General features: G+C 48.0%; 1 protein-coding gene across 3 annotated transcripts in view; it reads right to left on the reverse strand.

Annotated features, from left to right (window-relative positions):
* The window catches only part of ITGAE (integrin subunit alpha E), an 83,506-nt gene that overhangs the window by 49,959 nt on the left and 12,868 nt on the right, over positions 1-20,679 (reverse strand). For all 3 annotated transcript variants that reach the window (XM_063655743.1, XM_063655744.1, XM_054459282.2), the window contains exon 2: positions 10,669-10,789. In XM_063655743.1, the coding sequence (XP_063511813.1) occupies positions 10,669-10,789 (121 nt within the window). The remainder of the gene's footprint in view (positions 1-10,668; positions 10,790-20,679) is intronic.

A 20,679-nucleotide genomic window follows, 5' to 3' on the forward strand; every position in this document is an offset into this window, starting at 1 on the left:
ATCCAATCCACCTGCCAACCCTGTTGGTTCTCTCTCCAAATTCTTTCTTTTTTTTTTTTTCTTTCTTTTTTTGAGATGGAGTTTCACTCTTGTTGCCCAGGCTGGAGTGCAATGGTGCGATCTCAGCTCACTGCAACCTCCACCTCCTGGGTTCAGGCAATTCTTCTGCCTCAGCCTCCCAAAGTGCTGCGATTACAGGCACCCACCACCATGCCCAGCTAATTTTCGTATTTTTAGTACAGATGGGGTTTTCACCATGTTGGCCAGGCTGGTCGTGAACTCCTGACCTCAGGTGATCCACTCACTTCGGCCTCCCAAATTGCTGGGATTACAGGCGTGAGCCACCACACCCGGCCAATTTTTGTATTTTTAGTAGAGACAGGGTTTCAACATGCTGGCCAGGCTGATCTTGAAATCCTGACCTCAGGTGATCCACCCACCTCAGCCTCCCAAAGTGCTGGAATTACAAGCATGAGCCACTGTGCCCGACTCTCCAAATTATTTCTAGAAAGCAACTGCTCCTTCCATCACTGTCCTGCCTTGTCGACGGTAATAGCCTCCTGTTATTCTGTGGGGTTTGTTTGTTTTTAGGTAGTGTCTTGCTCTGTTGTCCAGGCTGGAGTGCAGTACTGTGATCACAGCTCACTGCAGCCTTGACCTCCTGGGCTCAGCGATCCTCCTACCTCAGCTTCACAAGTTGCTTGGGCCTACAGGAGCGGGTTATCATGCCCAGCTGATTTTGTTAATATTTTTATAGAGATGAAGTCTCACTGTGTTGCCCAAGCTGATCCTGGGCTCAAACACTCCTGCCTTGGCCTTCCAAAGTGTCGGAGAAAGATGCAAAGCTTAATATGCTGCAGGCTTAAGGAGGAGGAGGAGGCCATCAGCCAAGGAATTCAGGCAGCTTCTAGAAGCCAAAAAAGGCAAGAAAACAGATTCTCCCCCAGAGCTTCTAGAAGGGACCCAGCCCTGCTGACACCTTTTCAGACTTCTGGCCTCCAAAACTACAAGAAAACTTCTGTATTGATAGAAGTGAGCCACTGTGCCTGGCCCATTTATTTGGTTTTTAATTTACTCATGTAATGTTTTTTTTAAGACAGAGTCTCCTTCTGTCACCTAAGTTGAAGTACAGTGGCGTGATCACAGTTCACTGCAGCCTTGACCTCCCAGGCTCAAGCGATCCTCCCACCTCAGTCTCCCAAGTAACTGGGACCACAGATGCGTGCCATCACACCTGGCAAATTTTCTTATGTTTTGTAGAGACGGGGTTTTGCCATGTTGCCCAGGCTAGTCTCGAACTCCTGGGCTCAGGTAATCTTCCTGCTTTGGCCTCCCAAAGTGCTGGGAGTGAGCCCAGTGAGTTACAGTGAGTTTCAGACATGAGCCACAGCACCCGGCCCACTCATGTAGTTTACACCATGTCCCTTCTGTCAGTGGCAGCCCCGGTTCCTGGGTGACCAGCGCCAGCATTTCCTGCCTCAGGCCCTCCACCATGCTGTTCCCTCCACGGTGCTGTTCCCTCCACCGAGCTGTTCCCTCCACCGCGCTGTTCCCTCCACCGCGCTGTTTCCTGTGCCCAGAGCCCTCAGCGTCCACTCTCCCCAAGGTTGGCTTATTCTCCTTCCCCAGCCTCGCCTGTCACATCCTCATAAATGCTTTCTCTACCCAGCCCCGCCTCACAACCCAGTTACTCTGCTTGGCACCACCCTGTTTGATTTCCTTCTCAGAACCTGCCATCATCTGATAGTGCCTATTATCTGTCTTCCCCACCAGACAGTAGGCTCCCCAAGGATCTTGTCTATCTTCTTCACCATGTTATTCCCAGGGTCTAGAGCAATGCCTGGCACAGAACAAGGGCTCAGTAAGTATTTGTTGAGTGACTGTTGAACAACAGCCCAGGCAACAGCTGAGGGGGCTGATCTGGGGCAGGGCTGAGGGGCGGAGGGCTGGGTGCAGCAGAGAGCTGCTCCTCTGTTCAGGCTCTGCAACTGAGCCCCCAAATTAGGTCGCTTCCTTAGCAACCCTGCCTCTCTCCCCAGCCCGACCTCAGCCCTAGACCCAGCATCTCCTTCCCTGCTCCCCCATGAAGGGTGGGGTCAAAACTGGGCTCCACCGCAGGCTCCACGGTGGACCCCATTTTGGTGGGGTAGGTGCAGGCCTGGACTCGCCTCCAGTCTCTCTCCTCCTCAGTCCTCTGCCCGGGCTGTTTCCTCTGCCTGCGATGCCTCCTGCTGCAGAGCAATCATCCCAAACCCCAGCTCCTCAGGAAGCCTTCCCAAAGGAAGTGCAGCCTGATTCCCTCCAGGCCCTGCAGCAGCCCTGACTATAGCACCCCACCCCCACCCCCACCCTTTCTTCCCACCTGGACTGCGCGTTCCCAGGAGGCCATCATGAACAGCTGTGCAGGGTGTGCACTGCAGATCCCAAGATTGCCATTCATGTCGCCGTCATGCAATGACATGGCCTGGGGCCCTCTGCGCTGCCTCTGCTCCCCACACCTTTTATCCCCCACTGCCGGGAGTCTGCAGGTTTGTTGACCACGTGGCTGACAAACCATTGACCGATCAGCCCTGACAGAGGACTGACCATCAGCTGACAGCCACAGGGGCCCTGTTACACCCTGAGCTGGGTACAGCCCAGCAACCCTTGTCCATCTCCTGCCTTTATTTATTTCTTTAGTATTTTTTTCTTTGTTTGTTTTTTGAGATGGAGTCTCACTCTGTCTCCCAGGCTGGAGTGCAGTGGCACGACCTCAGCTCACTGCAACCTCCGCATCCCGGGTTCAAATGATTCTCCTGCCTCTGCCTCTGCCTCCCGAGTAGCTGGGATTACAGGCATGTACCACCACCACACCCGGCTAATTTTTGTATTTTTATTAGAGACGGGGTTTCACCATGTTGGCCAGGCTGCTCTTGAACTCCTGAGCTCAGGTGATCTGCCCACCTTGGCCTTCCAAAGTGCTGGGATTACAGGCATGAACCACCATGCCTGACCTTATTTAGTACTTTGTATTTAAATTTTTAACAATCTTTTTAACTGGTCACTGACTTGAAGCTCACATCTTGCCTTCACCCAGCTCTAACCTGTCCTGTTCTCAGGGTCTATTTCTTTCTTTCTTTTCTTTTTTTTGAGATGGAGTCTCACTCTGTCGCCCAGGCTGGAGCGCAGTGGCATGATCTTGGCTCACTGCAACCTCTGCCTCCTGGGTTCAAGTGATTCTCCTGCCTCAGCCTCCTGAGTAGCTGGAATTATAGGCACCTGCCACCATGCCCAGCTAAATTTTTTTTTTTTTTTTTTTTTTTTTTTTTGTATCTTTAGTAGAGATGGGGTTTCACTAAATGTTGGCCAGGCTGGTCTCGAACTCCTGACCTCAAGTGATCTGCCGGCCTCAGCCTCCCAAAGTGCTGGGATTACAGGTGTGAGCCCCCATGCCCGGCCCTCAGGGTCTATTTCCATGTCTGCTGTCTGTCCCACCCATATCTTCTGTGGCAACCAAAACCCATGATGCTGCCAGCCCTGGTCTCTTACATTTTAAGAGAGACAATGTGAGTGAGAGGCACACATCATTCTCAAGCAGGAGCCCAGCCCCTTCCTTTTTCTAGGGCCGAGTTGGCCAGCCAGCACACTTCCTGCCCCGTGCAGCAGGCCCGTGATCTCAGGCCCCACCATCTGCAGCAGAAACCCAGAAGTGCCTCCCACCACATCCTCCTCCCCAGCACGTTCAAGCCTGGGAGCCCCTCTCTGCTTCAGCAGGTGTTCAGGGAGGTTTGCTGTTCAGGGAGCCCCGCTGGGCCCTCCCCCAGCCCCTGGTGGACTGAGCCCTCTGCGACACGGGCTCCAAACTCTCTCCTGCACCCTGGCCTTTAGGCTTCTGAGGGAGGGGCTGTGAACATCGGTGGGACCTGGAGCTGAGGCGTGGGGTCGCTGGGGTATTGGCGGGAGGGAACTGGGCAGGAGACAGTTACAGAAAACGCTAACTGAAACCTGCTCACATCCTGCAAACAGTTTGGAAAACTGAATGCAGAACCAATTGCATAACTTCTGACCCAGTAATTCCACTCCTGAGCACATATGCCCTCCCCCAAAATGAGTACATTCTTTGGGATCAACTCTGAGGGGTAAAAAAAGAAAAAAAAAAACATTCTGACCCAGCAATTCCACTCCTGAGCACGTATGCCCTCCCCCAAAATGAGTACATTCTTTGGGATCAACTCTGAGGGGTAAAAAAAGAAAAAAAAAACATTCATCCATCAAAAGGAGGTGCACATCAGTGCTATTCATCACAGCCCAAGAAAACAGCCCCAATGCCAATCATCAGTACTGTCGACACAATGTAACCCTGGCAACCAGAAGAAGTACCGCCTTGGGCAACACGATGGATGAAATTCACAGGCCTTATGTGGAGAGAGAGAGGAGACTGACGTAGAGGGGCACACACTGTATGCCTCATTGATATTAAATTCAAAACCAGGTGAGGCTAATCCATGGAGATGAAAGTCAGCTGGAGGTTACTCTTGGCAGCAGATGTGTCTGGAAAGGAGTGCAGGGCTTAGAGGGGGCTTAGGCGCAGCAGCTCACGCGCGCCCTTGATCTGCATGCTGCTTACACGGTGCTTCACTCTGTGAACGTTCACTGAGCTGCATGCTTATGAGGTGTGCATTTTTCTTTCTTTCTTTTTTTTTTTTTTTTTTTTTGGAGCGACAGAGTTTCATTCTTGTTGCCCAGGCTGGAGTGCAATGGTGAGGTCTTGGCTCACTGCAACCTCTGCCTCCCGGATTCAAGCGATTCTCCTGCCTCTCCTAAGTAGCTGGGATTACAGGCGCCCGCCACCACACCCGGCTAATTTTTGTATTTTTAGTAGAGTTGGGGTTTCACCATGTTGGCCAGGCTGGTCTCGAACTCCTGACCTCAGGTGACCCGCCCTCCTTGGCCTCCCAAAGTGCTGGGATGACAGGTGTGAGCCTTCGTGCCCAGCCGGGTGTGCATTCTTCTGTATGGCATATGTTGTAAAATTTTACCCAAACCAGACACAATATTGACCTTTAATTCATCTTCCTGCAAAGCAAAACTCCCTGAAAACCTCACCGCCCCTCCCGGCTTCAGACCCTCTAGCTCCTCTAAACCCTCAGTGCCTGGGTGACGAGGCACCGCCCCGTTCTCCCAGCTTACTTTTCATCACTCTCAGCTTTAGCCACACGTCATTTTCTCAGTTTCCTGACCTTACTCAGCCGGCCTCCAGGCTTCTGACCAAGCTGTTCTCTGTGCCTGCTATCCCCTTCCCTTTCCTTCTCATGCTAATTCCCAGTCACCCTGAAAATCCTAGTAGACGCTGATGAACACACCTGCCTCGATGTGCCCCCCCGTACCTCGGACATCCCCCACCAGAGCTGTTATTCGGTGGGGTCATTGTCACTCTTGTCATCGTCTAACTTATGTTTCCCTCATGAGCCTGGGAGCTCCATGAAGGAGTGACCATGTCTCCCTCTTATTCCCCAAATATTGCCTGGCACTGAGTAAATGCTCCATCAATACTGAATGAATGAATGAATGAATGAATGAATTGGCCCTATCCTTACCACTTAAATCTAATGGTGAGCAGACTTTTTTTTTTTTTTGAAACGGAGTCTTGCTCTGTCACCCAGGCTGGAGTGCAGTGGTGCGATCTCAGCTCACTGCAACCTCCGCCTCCCGGGTTCACGCCATTCTCCTGCCTCAGCCTCCCGAGCAGCTGGGACTACAGGTGCACGCCACCATGCCCAGAAAATTTTTGTATTTTTAGTAGAGACGGAGCTTCAGCATATTGGCCAGGCTGATCTCAAACTCCTGACCTCAAGTGACCCACCCGCCTCGGCCTCCCAAAGTACTGGGATTACAGACGCGCCTGGCAGTGACCAGACTTCTGACTGCACTGATGAAACCAGGATCCAGAAAGGACTCTCTAATGATGTAGGAAACATCAAGCTCTGTTTCCCCTGCAACTCTCACAACACAGAACAGTCCAGTGACCCCAGGTGGGTGGGGTTTTCCCTCCACAGGGGGCAAGCAGTCCTTCAGCAGCCAGCTCCAGCTTAAGGTCCTCACGTTCAACTCAATTCCGACATGCTCCACCTGGAGGTAGCATCAGACCTCACAGGTCGAGGTCTCAGTCCCACAAGACTGTCCCCCACTTCCGAGGCCAATCACAAGCCCCCAGTTATTTTACCTGTGCTTGTGACCAAACAAATACATCAGGGTTTCTGTGACCCTTTCCTTGGGCTTGATAATTTGCTAGAGTGGCTCAGAGAACTCACAGAAGCACTTACTGACCTTTACTGGTTTATTATAAAGGATATTACAGGCCTGGTGCCTTGGATCATGCCTGTAATCCCAGCACTTTGGAAGGCCGAGGTGGGCGGATCATGAGGTCAGGAGTTCGAGACCAGCCTGGCCAACATTGGTGAAACCCCATCTCTACTAAAAATACAAAACTCAGATGGGCGTGGTGGCGGCCACCTGTAATCTCAGCTACTAGGGAGGCTGAGGCAGGAGAATCGCTTGAACCCAGTGGTTACAGTGAGCTGAGAGCCACCACACTCCAGCCTGGGTGGCAGAGCAAGACTCTGCCTCAAAAAGAAAAAAAAAGATATTACAAAGGATACAGATGAGGAGATGCATAAGGCAAAGTAGGGGTGAGGGGCAAAGCTTCCATGCCCTCTCGGGCACTACCCTCCAGAAACTTCCACGTGTTCTGCTACCCAGAAGCTCCCCAAACCCTGTCCTTTTGAGTTTTATGGAGGCCTCATTACATAGGCGTGATTGATTGAATCATTGGCCACTGGTGATCAACTAAATCTGCAGCCCCCTCCTCTCCCAGAAGAGGGGTGTGGGGCTGAAAGTCCCAACCCTCTGATCCTGCCTGGTTCTCTCCAGTGACCAGCCCCCATTTTGAAGCTATCTGGGGGCTGCTGGTCTGCCGTCAACTCATTAACAAAGAAAAAGACATTTATTACTTTAGAGATTCCAAAGATTTTAGGCATGTATGCCAGAAAATGGGACCAAATGTTTATTTTGAGACCAAATATATTTTTATTTGTTATATTGTAAAATATATATTCATCTTGGAATACCAAATATACATTTCACAGTATCACAGGATGCAAGTCTGCCTGGCTGTCAGGGTCAAGGCCCAAGTCCCAGGGCCTGTGAGGCTGCCTCAGGAGACACCACTGCCCACCCATCTTCTATCAAGCAAAGCTCCTGCCTTGCCCAGCCAGGAACCCTGAGCTCCTCACCTGGCTCTGCCCCAGTGCCTGTTTGAACCCTGGGCTCACTTGCTCCTGTGTGCTGGGTATGAAGGAAACCCTTGACCACTGACCAGAAGCAAAGCAATCAGGTGGGCTGGGGTGGGATGAGGAGGTAACCGTCCTAGGCTGGGCCCGCTCAGTGGGCGAGTATGCGCAGGAAAAGCCCTATGACCGCCCAGAAAAAAATGGGGGAGAAATCACTGCTTTGGATTGAAATCAATGACAGAGACATAACAGCAATACGTAATACATAAACCTTGACCAGATCTGGCTTTAAAACAACACAGCTCTAGAAGTCATTTTGGGGCCGGGCGCGATGGCTCACACCTGTAATCCCAGCACTTTGGGAGGCCGAAGTGGGCAGATCATCTGAGGTCAGGAGTTCAAGACCATCCTGGCTAACATGGTGAAACCCTGTTTCTACTAAAAATACAAAAAATTAGCTGGGCGTGGTGGCGGCACCTGTAATCCCAGCTACTCAGGAGGCTGAGGCAGGAGGATCACTTGAACCTGGGAGGCGGAGGTTGCAGTGAGCTGAGATTGCACCACTGCACTCCAGCCTGGGTGACAGAGCAAGACTCTGTCTCCAATAAATAAATAATAGGTAAATAAATAAATAAAAGTCATTTTGGTGACAACATGGGAAATTGAAATGAGCCTCAGATCTCATGGCCCTTTACACCAGAGCTTCTCCTAACTACAGACATACTCCTACATCAGCACACGGCCACCATTGCCATCTGAGGGAATACATATTTTACTTACTTGCTTCTTTTTTTTTTTTTTGAGACAGGGTCTCGTTCTGTCACCCAGGCTGAAGTGCAGTGGCACAATCGCGGCTCACTGAAGCCTCGACCCACCCGCCCCCAGGCTCAGGCAAGTCTCTCACTTCAGCCTCCCAAGTAGCTGGGACGGACTACAGGCTTAAGCCACCATATCCGGCTGATTTTTTAATATTTTTTTGTAGACAGAGTCTCACTATGTTACCCAGGCTGGTCTCGAGCTCCTGGACTCATGTGATCCACCCGCCTTGACCTCCCAAAGTGCTGGGATTACAAGTGAGCCACTGCACCCGCCAACCTTTGTATATTAAATTCTACAACTTGCCTTTTTCAACTCACGGTATGTTTCCAGACGGATCCAGGTAAACAACCATTGTACTGGCTTCATTCAGGGGATGTGCTTTTAGTATCGCATTGTATGAGTCATATCAGTATTTTTCCCATTTTCCTAATGAGGAATACTGTCAATCTTTCATGATTCCAAACAATGCTACCACAAACATTTTTTGTTTGTTTGTTTTTCTTTTTCTGAGATAGAGTCTCGCTCCATCACCCAGGCTGGAGTGCAATGGCATGATCTTGGCTCACTGCAGCCTCCACCTCCCGGGTTCAAGCAATTCTCCTGCCTCAGCCTCCCAAGAACCTGGGATTACAGGCGCCCGCCACCACACCCAGCTAATTTTTTTTTTTTTTTTTTTTTTTGGTATTTTTAGTGGAGACGGGGTTTCGCCAAGTTGGCCAGCCTAGGTCTCGAATTCCTGACCTCAGGTGATCCACCGGCCTCGGCCTCCCAAAGTGCTGGGATTACAGGTGTGAGCCACTGCGCCTGGCACACAAACATTTTTATATGTGTCTGAGAATTTCTCTAGAACTGGGATTGGGGAGTGGAATTGTCAGAGGCCACGTGCATCCTCAGCTTTACCAGATATGGCAAAATTGCTCTCCAAGGTGGTGATTGCAATTCACACTCCCACACGTCCCTGTTTCACTGCAACCTTACCAGCAATGTTGGCAGATTTTATATTTTGCTTATCTAATAGGTGGGTATAGATGATATTTAAAAAATGTAAAGTAATGTTTATTGAGCATTAATGTGGCCAGACATTGTGCTAAGCCTTTTTTTTTTTTTTTTTTTTTTTTGAGACGGAGTCTTGCTCTGTTGCCCAGGCTAGAGTGCAATGGCACGATCTTGGCTCACTGCAACCTCCACCTCCCAGGTTCAAGCAATTCTCCTGCCTCAGCCTCCCGAGTAGCTGGGACTACAGGCGTGTACCACCACACCCAGATAATTTTTGTATTTTTAGTAGAGACGGGGTTTCACCATGTTGGCCAGGCTGGTCTCCAACTCCTGACCTCAAATGATCCACCTGCCTCGGCCTCCCAAAGTGCTGAGATTACAAGCGTGAGCCACCGCGCCCAGCAGAAATTGCGCTAAGCCCTTTACATGCATTATCTCAAATAGTCTTTGCGCCAATCCTGTGAAGTAGGTAAATCACCACGCTGACTGCAGAGAAGGGAAACTGAAGCTCAGGCCCGAGCACCTTGCTCAGGCTGCACAGCAAATACACAGTGAAGCTGTCACTGAACCCTGGCTGCCAGAACCACAGCCTGCCTCTTACCCACTACACTCTTGTGCCTCCTAGTTTCAGGGTTTTTTGTTCTGGAGACAGGCTGGAGTGCAGTGGTGCAATCACGGCTCCCTACAGCCTCGACCTCCTGGGCCCAAGTGGTCCTCCTGCCTCAGCCTCCCAAGCAGCTGGAACTATAGGCGGGCACCACCATGCCCAGATAGTTTTTGTTTTTTTTTGAGTTGGGGGTCTCACTATGTTGCCCAGGGTGGTCTTGAACTCCTGGCCTCAAGCAGTCCTCCAGCTTCAGCCTCCCAAAGTGTTGAGATTACAGGCGTGAGCCAGGGAGCCAGGCCCAGTTTCTTCTTTGTTATTTTTTGTTTCCAAATGTTCTATATTGAACATGTGTTACTTCCATAAGGAACAAAAGAGCCTTAATATGCTTTATTTTAAAATTGTCTTTTTTTTTTTTTTGAGACGGAGTCTCGCTCTGTCGCCCAGGTTGGAGTGCAGTGGCGCGATCTCGGCTCACTGCAGGCTCCGCCCCCCGGGTTCACGCCATTCTCCTGCCTCAGCTTCCCGAGTAGCTGGGACTACAGGTGCCCACCACCACGCCTGGCTAATTTTTTCTATTTTTTAGTAGAGACGGGGTTTCACCGCGTTAGCCAGGATGGTCTCGATCTCCTGACCTTGTGATCTGCCCACCTCGGCCTCCCAAAGTGCTGGGATTACAGGCGTGAGCCACTGCGCCCGGCCACTAAAATTGTCCTAAGTCCACCCTCCCCCTAGGCAATGGAGCAGGGAGAGGCCCAGTGAGGCGTGAGGTTGGGGTTCCGTGGACCCCACAGACCGGCCTGATGCCCACAGCCTCTCTCACTCCTTCTGTCTTTCTCCTGCATACCCTTCTGAAAGAGAAAGGAGTTCCTCTCCTGACGGTGGGGTGGGGTGGGCTGCCATGGCCGTCTCTGGGGCCCATCTCAGGTTCCCTGGAAGCCCCCTCAGTCTGAAGGCCTCTTGCCCACCGGCCCTACTCACCAGGTCTGGTTGGTGCTGGGGTCTTGGTGCAGAAGGGAGCTGAGCACGAAAGGAGCACCTCCCTTGGGCGTGAGCCAGGGCCGGGCCACATCCACATTGAAAGCGGCCAGTGGGGCCAGGCCTGTGGGGAAAAGAGGAGCATTTAATGAAAGAGGCCTTTTACTGCCATTATTCCAGCAAATCCTGTGGCATCATGAACCCCGTTTTACAGCTGAGAAAAGTGAGACTCCCCAGGGATCTTTTTGTGTGTGTGAGAGAGAAAGACTAGACACAGGTGTATCTGACCCAGAGCCTCTGATCCTCCTACTAAACCAAGCTGTACCAGTACCCGAGCCCCCCTCCTCCAAGAAGCCGCCCCTAGCTCTCCCCAAAGAAGCACTTCCCACCTCCTCACGCCTCTTACTGTCATTTCTGCATCTGACACACAGCGTGTACTCACGTCACCGCATCTTGTACCGAAGTTACAGTAGACTGAGCCCCAGGAAGAGGGTTCTATGTACCCCCTTCAAGCGACCCACAAGAAAACATGTATCCCCAAAACTGCCTGCACGAGAATATTTTATACCAGCTTTATTTGGAAGAGCCCCAAACTGCAAACAACCCGAATGTCCACTAACAGGAGACTGGAAAAACCCACTGTGATATATTCCTACAGAAGAATCCTACTCAGGAGTAAAGAGGAAATCAACAACAGATACAGCAGCGTGATGAATCCCAAAAATCATTATGCTGGCCACACCAGTGGCTCATGCCTGTAATCCCAGCACTTTGGGAGGCCGAGGCGGCCGGATCACTTGAGGTCAGGAGTTTGAGACCAGCCTGGCCAACATGATGAAACCCTGTCTCTACTAAAAACGCAAAAATTAGCCGGGCGCGGTGGCACGTTCCTGTAATCCCAGCTACTCAGAAGGCTGAGGCAGGAGAATTGCTTACACCTGGGAGGCGGAGGTTGTAGTGAGCCAAGATTGCACTGCTGCCCTCCAGCCTGAGCAACAGAGCGAGACTCCTTCTCAAAACAACAACAACAACAACAACAAATATCATTATGCTGAGTGACAGAAGCCTTACGTCTTTCTTCTTCCTTCTCATTTATGTGTGATTTTTTTTATTTACAGCAGAATAGGCTCATGAATTCTATTTTATTCAATGGTTATAACCTGTTATCACTATATTGGTTCTCAAATTGTCCTTTATTTGGCCTTTCCATGAATAAATCATTGGTATTGGATTAATTATTTCACCATAAACAACTAGAACACTGGACAAAACCTATAAAACGTTTTCAGCCATTTGACAATGGGCAGAGCAGGATAGTGATCTCTAGAAAACATGAACAAATAACACGAGCCCTATCATTACCCTCTGCTTTCTTTCTGGAGGAATTTTATGACCCTGAGGTAGGGAAAGGGAATTCAAACAGAGCACAGCAGATTTGTTGAGCTAAGGCAACAAAAATCATATTGTATAACTCCATTTATATGAGGTTCTAGAACCAGCAAAACTAATCTATAGTAAAAAAAAAAAAAATGCTTGAGAGGATGGGAGTAACTGGGAAGGGACTAGGAGGAACTTTCTGGAATGATGAAAATATTCTATATCTTGATAGGTGTTTGAATTACCAAGGTGTGCATGTGTCAAAACACACTCAGTGAATGGTCCACTTAGAATTTGTGCATGTCACTGTATGTAAATATTACCTTAAAGAAGAAGGACAAACACATTTTGTTGATATGTATGCTGAAATGTTTAGAGTTGAATTATACTTAAGTCAGCAATTTATTTTTATTAATTTCTTTTTTTTGAGATGGGGTCTTGCTCTGTCGCCCAGGCTGGAGTGCAGTGGTGCAATCTTGGCTCACTACAACTTCTGTGTCCCGGGTTCAAGCGATTCTCCTGTCTCAGCCTCCCACGTAGCTGGGATTACAGGCGCCCGCCACCATGCCCGGCTAATTTTTTGTATTTTTAGTAGAGACAGGGTTTCACCATGTTGGCCGGGCTGGTTTCGAACTCCTGACCTCAAGTGATCCACCTGCCTTGGCCTCCCAAAGTGCTGGGATTACAGGTGTGAGCCACCACATCCAGCCTGCAATTTACTTTAAAATGCATCAAAATATAAGATGGCTTGCTGGATGGGTAGATAGATATACATGATAAAAGAAACACTCAGAGTTGATAATTGTCAAATTTAAGTGTAGTGATGTGGTTGTCCACTGTATAATTTTTCAACTTTTCTATATATTTGAAATTTTTCATTTAAAATTTTTTGGAGAAAAATAGATATTGATAGATTACCTCCCAAAGAGGTTTTGCCAATTCCTACTCCAACGACAGCATGGGAAAAGGTTTATCTCCCCACAGTGTTGCCTGGACTGACTGTGAAGACATTTTCATCCTTATTTTAAGAGTATCTCATCATCTTGTTCCAAAATTATTATTATTATTTTTTGAGACGGAGTTTTGCTCTTGTTGCTCAGGCTGGAGTGCAGTGGCGCGATCTCGGCTCACCACAACCTCTGCCTCCCAGGTTCAAGCGATTCTCCTGCCTCAGCCTCCAGAGTGGCTGGGATTACAGGCATGTGCCACCATGCCTGGCTAATTTTTGTTTTTTTTTGTTTGTTTGTTTATTTGGTTTTTTTGGGGGGGGTGAAATGGAGTCTTGCTCTGTCACCTAGGCTGGAGTGCAGTGGTGTGATCTCGGCTCACTGCAACCTCTGCCTCCTGGGTTCAAGTGATTCTCCTGCCTCAGCCTCCTGAGTAGCTGGGATTACAAGCATGCGCCACCATGCCTGGCTAATTTTTTTTTTTTTTAGACGGAGTCTCGCTCTGTCACCCAAGCTGGAGTGCAGAGGCGTGATCTCGGCTCACTGCAAGCTCCGCCTCCCGGGTTCATGCCATTCTCCTGCCTCAGCCTCCTGAGTAGCTGGGACTACAGGCTCCCGCCCGGCTAATTTTTTGTTCTTTTAGTAGAGACAGGGTTTCACCGTGTTAACCAGGATGGTCTCGATCTCTCGACCTCATGATCCGCCCACCTCGGCCTCCCACAGTGCTGGGATTACAGGCATGAGCCACCGTGCCCGGCCTAATTTTGTATTTTTAGTAGAGATGGGGTTTCTCCATGTTGGTCAGGCTGGTCTCAAACTCCGGACCTCAGGTGATCCGCCTGCCTCGGTCTCCCAAAGTGCTGGGATTATAGGCGTGAGCCACTGCACCCAGCCAATTTTTGTATTTTCAGTAGAGACAGAGTTTCTCCATTTTGGTTAAGCTGGTCTCGAACTCCCAACTTCAGATGATCCGCCCCACTCAGCCTCCCAAATATTTTTTACTCTTTATTTTATTGAGACAAGGTCTCACTCTGTTGCCCTGGCTGGAGTACAGTGGCGTGATCATGGTTCCCTACAGTCTTTACCTCCAGGGCTCAATCCATCCTCCCACCTCAGCCTCTCAAGTAGCTGGGACCACAGATGCGCACCAGCAGGCCTGGCTAATTTTTAAAAAATTTTTTTTGTAGAGATGGTGTCTCACTATGTTGCCCAGGCTGGTCTCCAACTCCTGGGCTCAAGTAATCCTCCCATCTCAGCCTCCCCAAGTGCTGGGATTATAGGCATGAGCCAACAAGCTCAGCCCCAAAACTATTTTTAAATTATGAGTGAGGTCAAGTCTCTTTTTGTAAGTTTGTTTACTGCCTATTCATGTACATTATTCATTTTCATGAAAAGATATTACTTTCTTATTTATTTGTAGGAGCTTTTCTCCATCCAAGAGAAACAGGCAATGTGTTACAGATGCTGCTTCTCACGCAGCTGTTTGTCTTGCATATGCTGTTTTCCCCCATATCTACATTTTTTGATGTAGTCATATTGTTTTTCCTTTATGACTTCAGCTTCGTGTCATGCTCCTCCACTCAGGCTATTTCTTTTCATCCACTCATGTTTCCTTCCATATTTTTTTTTCTTCTTTCATTTTTTTTTCTTTCTTTCTTTTTCTTTTTTCTTTTTTTTTTTTTTTTTGAGATAGAGTCTCGCTCAGCCGCCCAGGCTGGAGTGCAGTGGCACTATCTCGGCCACCATCTCCCGGGTTCAAGGGATTCTCCCATCTGAGCCTCCTGAGCCTCCCGAGTAGCTGGGATTACAGGCACCCACCATCATGCCCGGCTAATTTTGTATTTTAGTAGAGATGGGGTTTCACCATGTTGGCCAGGCTGGTCTTGAACTCCTGACCTCAGGTGATCCGGCCGCCTCGGCCTCCCAAAGTGCTGGGATTACAGGCGTAAGCCAAGGCCCGGTCTCTTCTTTAATTTCTTATGTTTGAACCTTTTGTCCATCTGGATTTTATTTTTACATTTGGAGTGAAATAGGGATACAACTTTACTTTTATCCCGCAGTTGAAATGTCTCATCATTATTTGTTGAGTAGCTCCCCTTACCCCATAGTTTGGAAATGCCATCTTTATCATCCTCAGAATTCGCATGCACATTTGGGCCTCTGTCAGGGCTCAGCTCTGCCCCTCTGACCTCATCGTCTTTTGCTTGGACACGTTAGTCTCCTGGCCTCTTTCAAGACTTGTACTTCTGGATACGTCTTCTCCACACCAGATGCTAGAAAGATTTTTTAAAAGCATGGTCTGGGCTGGGCGTGGTGGCTCACGCCTGTAATCCTAGCACTTTGGGAGGCTGAGGCGGGTGGATCACCTGAGGTCGGGAGTTTGAGACCAGCCTGGCCAATGGGGTGAAACCCCGTCTCTACTAAAAATACAAAAATTAACCGGGCATGGTGGCAGGTGCCTATAATCCCAGCTACTCGGGAGGCTGACAAGCGAGAATCGCTTGAACCTGGGAGGCACAGGTTGTGGTGAGCCAACATCCCGCCATTGCACTCCAGCCTGGGTGAGAGAGTGAGACCCGGCCTCAAAAAAAAAAAGAAAAAAAAAAAGCATGGTCTGACCATGCCACTCCATTGCTTAAAACTCGTGTGTGTGTGTGTATTTTTTTTTTTTTAGATGGAGTTTTGCTCTTGTCGCCCAAGCTGGAGTGCAATGGTGCAATCTCAGCTCACTGCCACCTTCGCCTCCCAGGATCAACCAATTCTCCTGCCTCAGCCTCCCAAGTAGCCGGGATTACAGGTGCACACCACCACGCCCAGCTAATTTTTGTATTTTTAGTAGAGACAGGTTTTCACCCTGTTGGCCAGGCTGGTCTCGAACTCCTGACCTCAGGTGATTCAGCCTCTCAAAGTGCTGGGATTACAGGTGTGAGCCACTGCTCCCATCTCTAATCTATATTTACATGAGAAAAAAGCAAGGTGAAGTCCAGTTTACAGACTTACCTGTTCAATTACTGTTCATTTAACGACTTTTACCATAAACACTCTTGAAAAGCTATACTACTTCTTGGCAACACTCCTTTTTTTGGTTTAGTGACTTTTTCATCTCTAAATACACTGAGTAAACATGATATAAGGAATGACATTTGACATTGCACTCTCACGCGAAGACACATTCACCGATTTACTTACTATGTAACAGTTTCTAGTCCAACAATATCATATGGAACAAATCTGTGTTGCGTGTCATGTTTGCATAAATCCCCAATGCCTGCTTTTGCTTATGTATGTCGATTGAGAGAGCTGAAGATTCTATGATTCTGAAGTTGGATGAGCGCACAGCCTATTTCCATGTGTTTGGAAGTGCTTTCGGTTCAGCATTTATTTTGCCCTCAAGGTGCTTCTCTGTAACTTTTGCTATGACTTTATTTTTTATTTATTTTTTTTTTGAGATGGAGTCTCACTCTGTCGCCCAAGCTGGAGCGCGGTGGCGCGATCTTGGCTCACCGCAACCTCTGGCTCTTGGGTTCAAGCGATTCTTCTGCCTCAGTCTCCGGAGTAGCTGGGATTACAGGCGCCCACCACCACGCCCAGCTAATTTTTGTATTATTAGTAGAGACGAGGTTTCACCATGTTGGCCAGGCTGGTCTCGTACTCGTCCTGACCTCAAGTGATCCGCCTGCCTCAGCCTCCCAAAGTGCTGGGATTACAGGCGTGAGCCACCGCGCCTAGCCCCCACTGTCAAATCTTGTCTTCTTCTTTTAATGAGGCCAATAAACCTTCATGACAATAAATTTTATATGGAAACTGTATTTTTATATTCAAAGTCTTGTTTTTATTTATCTAAACTTGTTTTATTGGTCAATTAATACATTTTCCTAACAGTAAAAATCATTTGAGTATCTTCGGTTGGATGGAATGTATCACCATTTTTTAAATGAAATTGATGAAAATATTTTTTCCAATTAATGGCTGTTTACTCAGCAGTAGATTTCAGGAAGAAATTAAAATCATTACATGAAGGACAAGCGTATAAACGACACTAGCCTCTGTGTAAGGAAGGGAAGGAAATATATGCACACAAATATGTTGTTTTTGATTCACTAGGACGATGTGACAATTTTAAATCTGTATTTATCCAATAACGTCATTTCAAAATATAAAAGCAAAAATTGACTGAATTAAAAGGAAAAATACAAAACACTACAACGAAAATGGGAGACTTTAACACTTTAACAAGACTTTTATGTCAACTATAAAAGCAGACCAGCCGGGCGCGGTGGCTCACGCCTGTAATCCCAGCACTTTGGGAGGCTGAGGCGGGTGGATCACGAGGTCGGGAGATCAAGACCATCCTGGCTAACACGATGAAACCCCATCTCTACTAAAAATACAAAAAATTAGTCGGGCGTGGTGGCGGGTGCCTGTAGTTCCAGCTACTTGGGAGGTTGAGGCAGGTGAATGGTGTGAACCCGGGAGGCGGAGCTTGCAGTGAGCCGAGATCGCACCACTGCACTCCAGCTGGGGTGACAGATCAAGACTCCGTCTCAAAAAAATAAAATAAAATAAAAAAATAAAAATAAAAATAAAAGCAAAAGCAGACCAAAAATTAAGCAAGGATATAGAAGATATGAACAACATAATTAGCAAAGTTGACCTGACAAACAGAACTCTGTACCCAACAATGGAAAAAGAAACATTTTTCTTTTTTTTTTTTGAGACAGAGTCTGGCTCTGTTACCAGGCTGGAGTGCAGTGGTGCAATCTTGGCTGACTGCAACCTCCGCTTCCCGGTTTCAAGCAATTCTCCTGCCTCAGCCTCCCGAGTAGCCGGAACTACAGGCACGCACCACCACACCCAGCTAATTTTTGTATTTTTAGTAGAGACGGGGTTTCACCATGTTGGCCAGGATGGTCTCAATCTCTTGACCTTGTGATCCACCCACCTCGGCCTCCTAAAGTGCTGGGATTACAGGCATGAGCCACCGCACCCGGCCCTCAGAAATATTTTCAAGTACACGTGAAACATTTACCAAAATTGACCATATGCTAGATCACAAAGCAAAAGCCTCAATAAACATCAATGAATTGAAATAACTCAGAATATGTTCTCTGACTATACTGGAATTTAAACCAATAACAAAAAAACTAGAGGCCCAGCACAGTGGCTCATGCCTGTAATCCTAGCCCTTTGGGAGACTGAGGCAGGCAGACTGATTAAGCTCAGGAGTTCAAGACCAGCCTGGGCAACATGGCTGGTATCTAACAAAAATACCAAACTCCATCTCTACCAAAAATACAAAAAATTAGCCAGGAATGGTGGCATGCACCTACAGTCCCATCTACTCAGGAGGCTGAGGTGGGAGGACTGCTTGAGCCCAGGAGGTGGAGGTTGAAGTGAGCCAAGATTGTATCACTGCACTCCAGCCTGGGTGACAGAACAAGACCCCATCTAAAAAAAAAAAAAGAAAGAAAGGGAAGAAAAGATGGCCGGACGTGGTGGCTCATGCCTGCAACCCCAGCACTTTGGGAGGCCAAGGCAGGTGGTCACTTGAGGTCAGGAGTTCAAGACCAGCCTGGCCAACATGGTGAAGCCCTGTCTCTACTAAAAACACAAAAATCAGCTGGGCGTGGTGACAAGCACCTGTAATCCCAGCCACTTGGGAGGCTGAGACAGGAGAATCACTTGAACCAGGGAGGTGGAGGTTGCAGTGAGCTGAGATCATGCCATTGCACTCCAGCCTAGGCACAGAGTGAGACTTGGGAAAGAAGAAAGAAAGAAAGAAAGAGAGAAAGAGAGAGAAAAGGAAGGAAGGAAGGCAGGCAGGCAGGCTAGAAAAATCTGAACTTTGTGAGAATTAAGCAATGCATTTCTAAATAACTCAGGGTGAAAGATAAAATCACAGTGGAATAGCAAATCAGACCTAAAGGAAGTACGGGAAGGAATAAAGATATGAACACGTATCAATGAAACAGAAAACCAACTTACAGTAGAGAAAATTAATGATGCTGAAGTTTTTTTTTAAGATTTTTAAAACGATAAATCACTAGCAATACTGAACAAGAAAAAAAAGAGAACACACAAATTACCAACATGAATAAAAAATAAAAAGGGGGGACATCATAATAGATCCTAAGACATTAAAAAATAGAGGAGCTGGGCGAGGTGGCTGACTCCTGTAATCCCAGCACTTTAGGAGGCCAAGGTGGGCGGATCACAAGGTCAGGAGATCGAGACCATCCTGGCTGACACGGTGAAACCGTCTCTACTAAAAATACAAAAAATTAGCCAGGCGTGGTGGCGGGTGCCTGTAGTCCCAGCTACTCGGGAGGCTGAGGCAGCAGAATGGCGTGAACCCAGGAGGCAGAGCTTGTAGTGAGCCGAGACTGCGCCACTGCACTCCAGCCTGGGGAACAGAGCGAGACTCCGTCTCAGAAAAAAAAAAAAAAAGGAAGAGGATATTATATCCAACCTTATGCCAATAAACTTGACAATTTGGGTGAAACGAACAAATTCCTTGAAATAGAAATGCACCAAAACTAACAAAAAAAGAAATATATCACCTGAATAAGATATTTTATCCATGACTAAAAACCTTAAGGAGATCTCTAGGCCCAGATAGCTTCACTGACGAATTCTTCCACACATTTAAAGAGAAATAATGCCAAGTTTATATAAACTGTTTTAGAGAATAGAAAATGAGAAAACATTTTTCAGTCATTTTATGAAGCCAGTATAACATTGATATTAAAATCCAGCAAGCACAATAAATGAAAGGAAAATTGAAACGACCATCTCTCTTGAACATAAATACAAAAATGCTACACAAAATTCCAGTAAATCAAATCCAGGGAAGTATAAAAAGCATAATACGGCTGGGCACGGCGGCTCACGCCTGGAATCCCAGCACTCTGGGACGCCAAGGCCAGCGGATCACGAGGTCAAGAGATTGAGACCATCCTGGCCAACATGGTGAAACTCCATCTCTACTAAAAATGCAAAAATTAGCTGGGCGTGGTGGCGCACGCCTGTAGTCCCAGCTACTCGGAAGGCTGAGGCAGGAGGATCGCTTGAACCCGGGAGGCGGGGGTTGCAGTCAGCCAAGATTGCGCCACTGCACTCCAGCCTGGTGACAGAGCGAGACTCCATCTCAAAAAAAAAAAAAGCATGATACATCACAACAAGTAGAGTTCATTTCAGAAATGCAAGAGTGGTTTGACATTTGAAAATCATCAGTTTACTCCTTACAACAAGAAATAAAGGATTAAAAATCATATGATTATGATAGATGCAGAAAATGGCACCTAATAAAATCCAAGACTAATTTGTGATAAAAATTCCTAGCAAACTAGGAATCAGAAGGAATTTCTTTTTTTTTTTTTTTTTTGAGATGGAGTCTCACTCTGTCGCCCAGGCTGGAGTGCAGTGGTACAATCTCGGCTCACTCCAACCTCCACCTCCCTGGTTCAAGCGATTCTCCTGCCTCAGCCTCCCAAGTGGCTGGGATTACAGGCATGCGCCACCACACCCAGCTAATTTTTGTATTTTTAGTAGAGACAGCGTTTCCCCATGTTGGCCAGGCTGGTCTTGAACTCCTGACCTCAGGTGATCCACCCGCCTCAGCCTCCCAAAGTGCTGGGATTACAGGCGTGAGCCACTACACCCGGCTGTGAATTTCTTTAATCTGATGAAG

Source organism: Pongo pygmaeus, chromosome 19 (genome assembly GCF_028885625.2).
Source record: "Pongo pygmaeus isolate AG05252 chromosome 19, NHGRI_mPonPyg2-v2.0_pri, whole genome shotgun sequence".
NCBI lineage: Eukaryota > Metazoa > Chordata > Mammalia > Primates > Hominidae > Pongo > Pongo pygmaeus.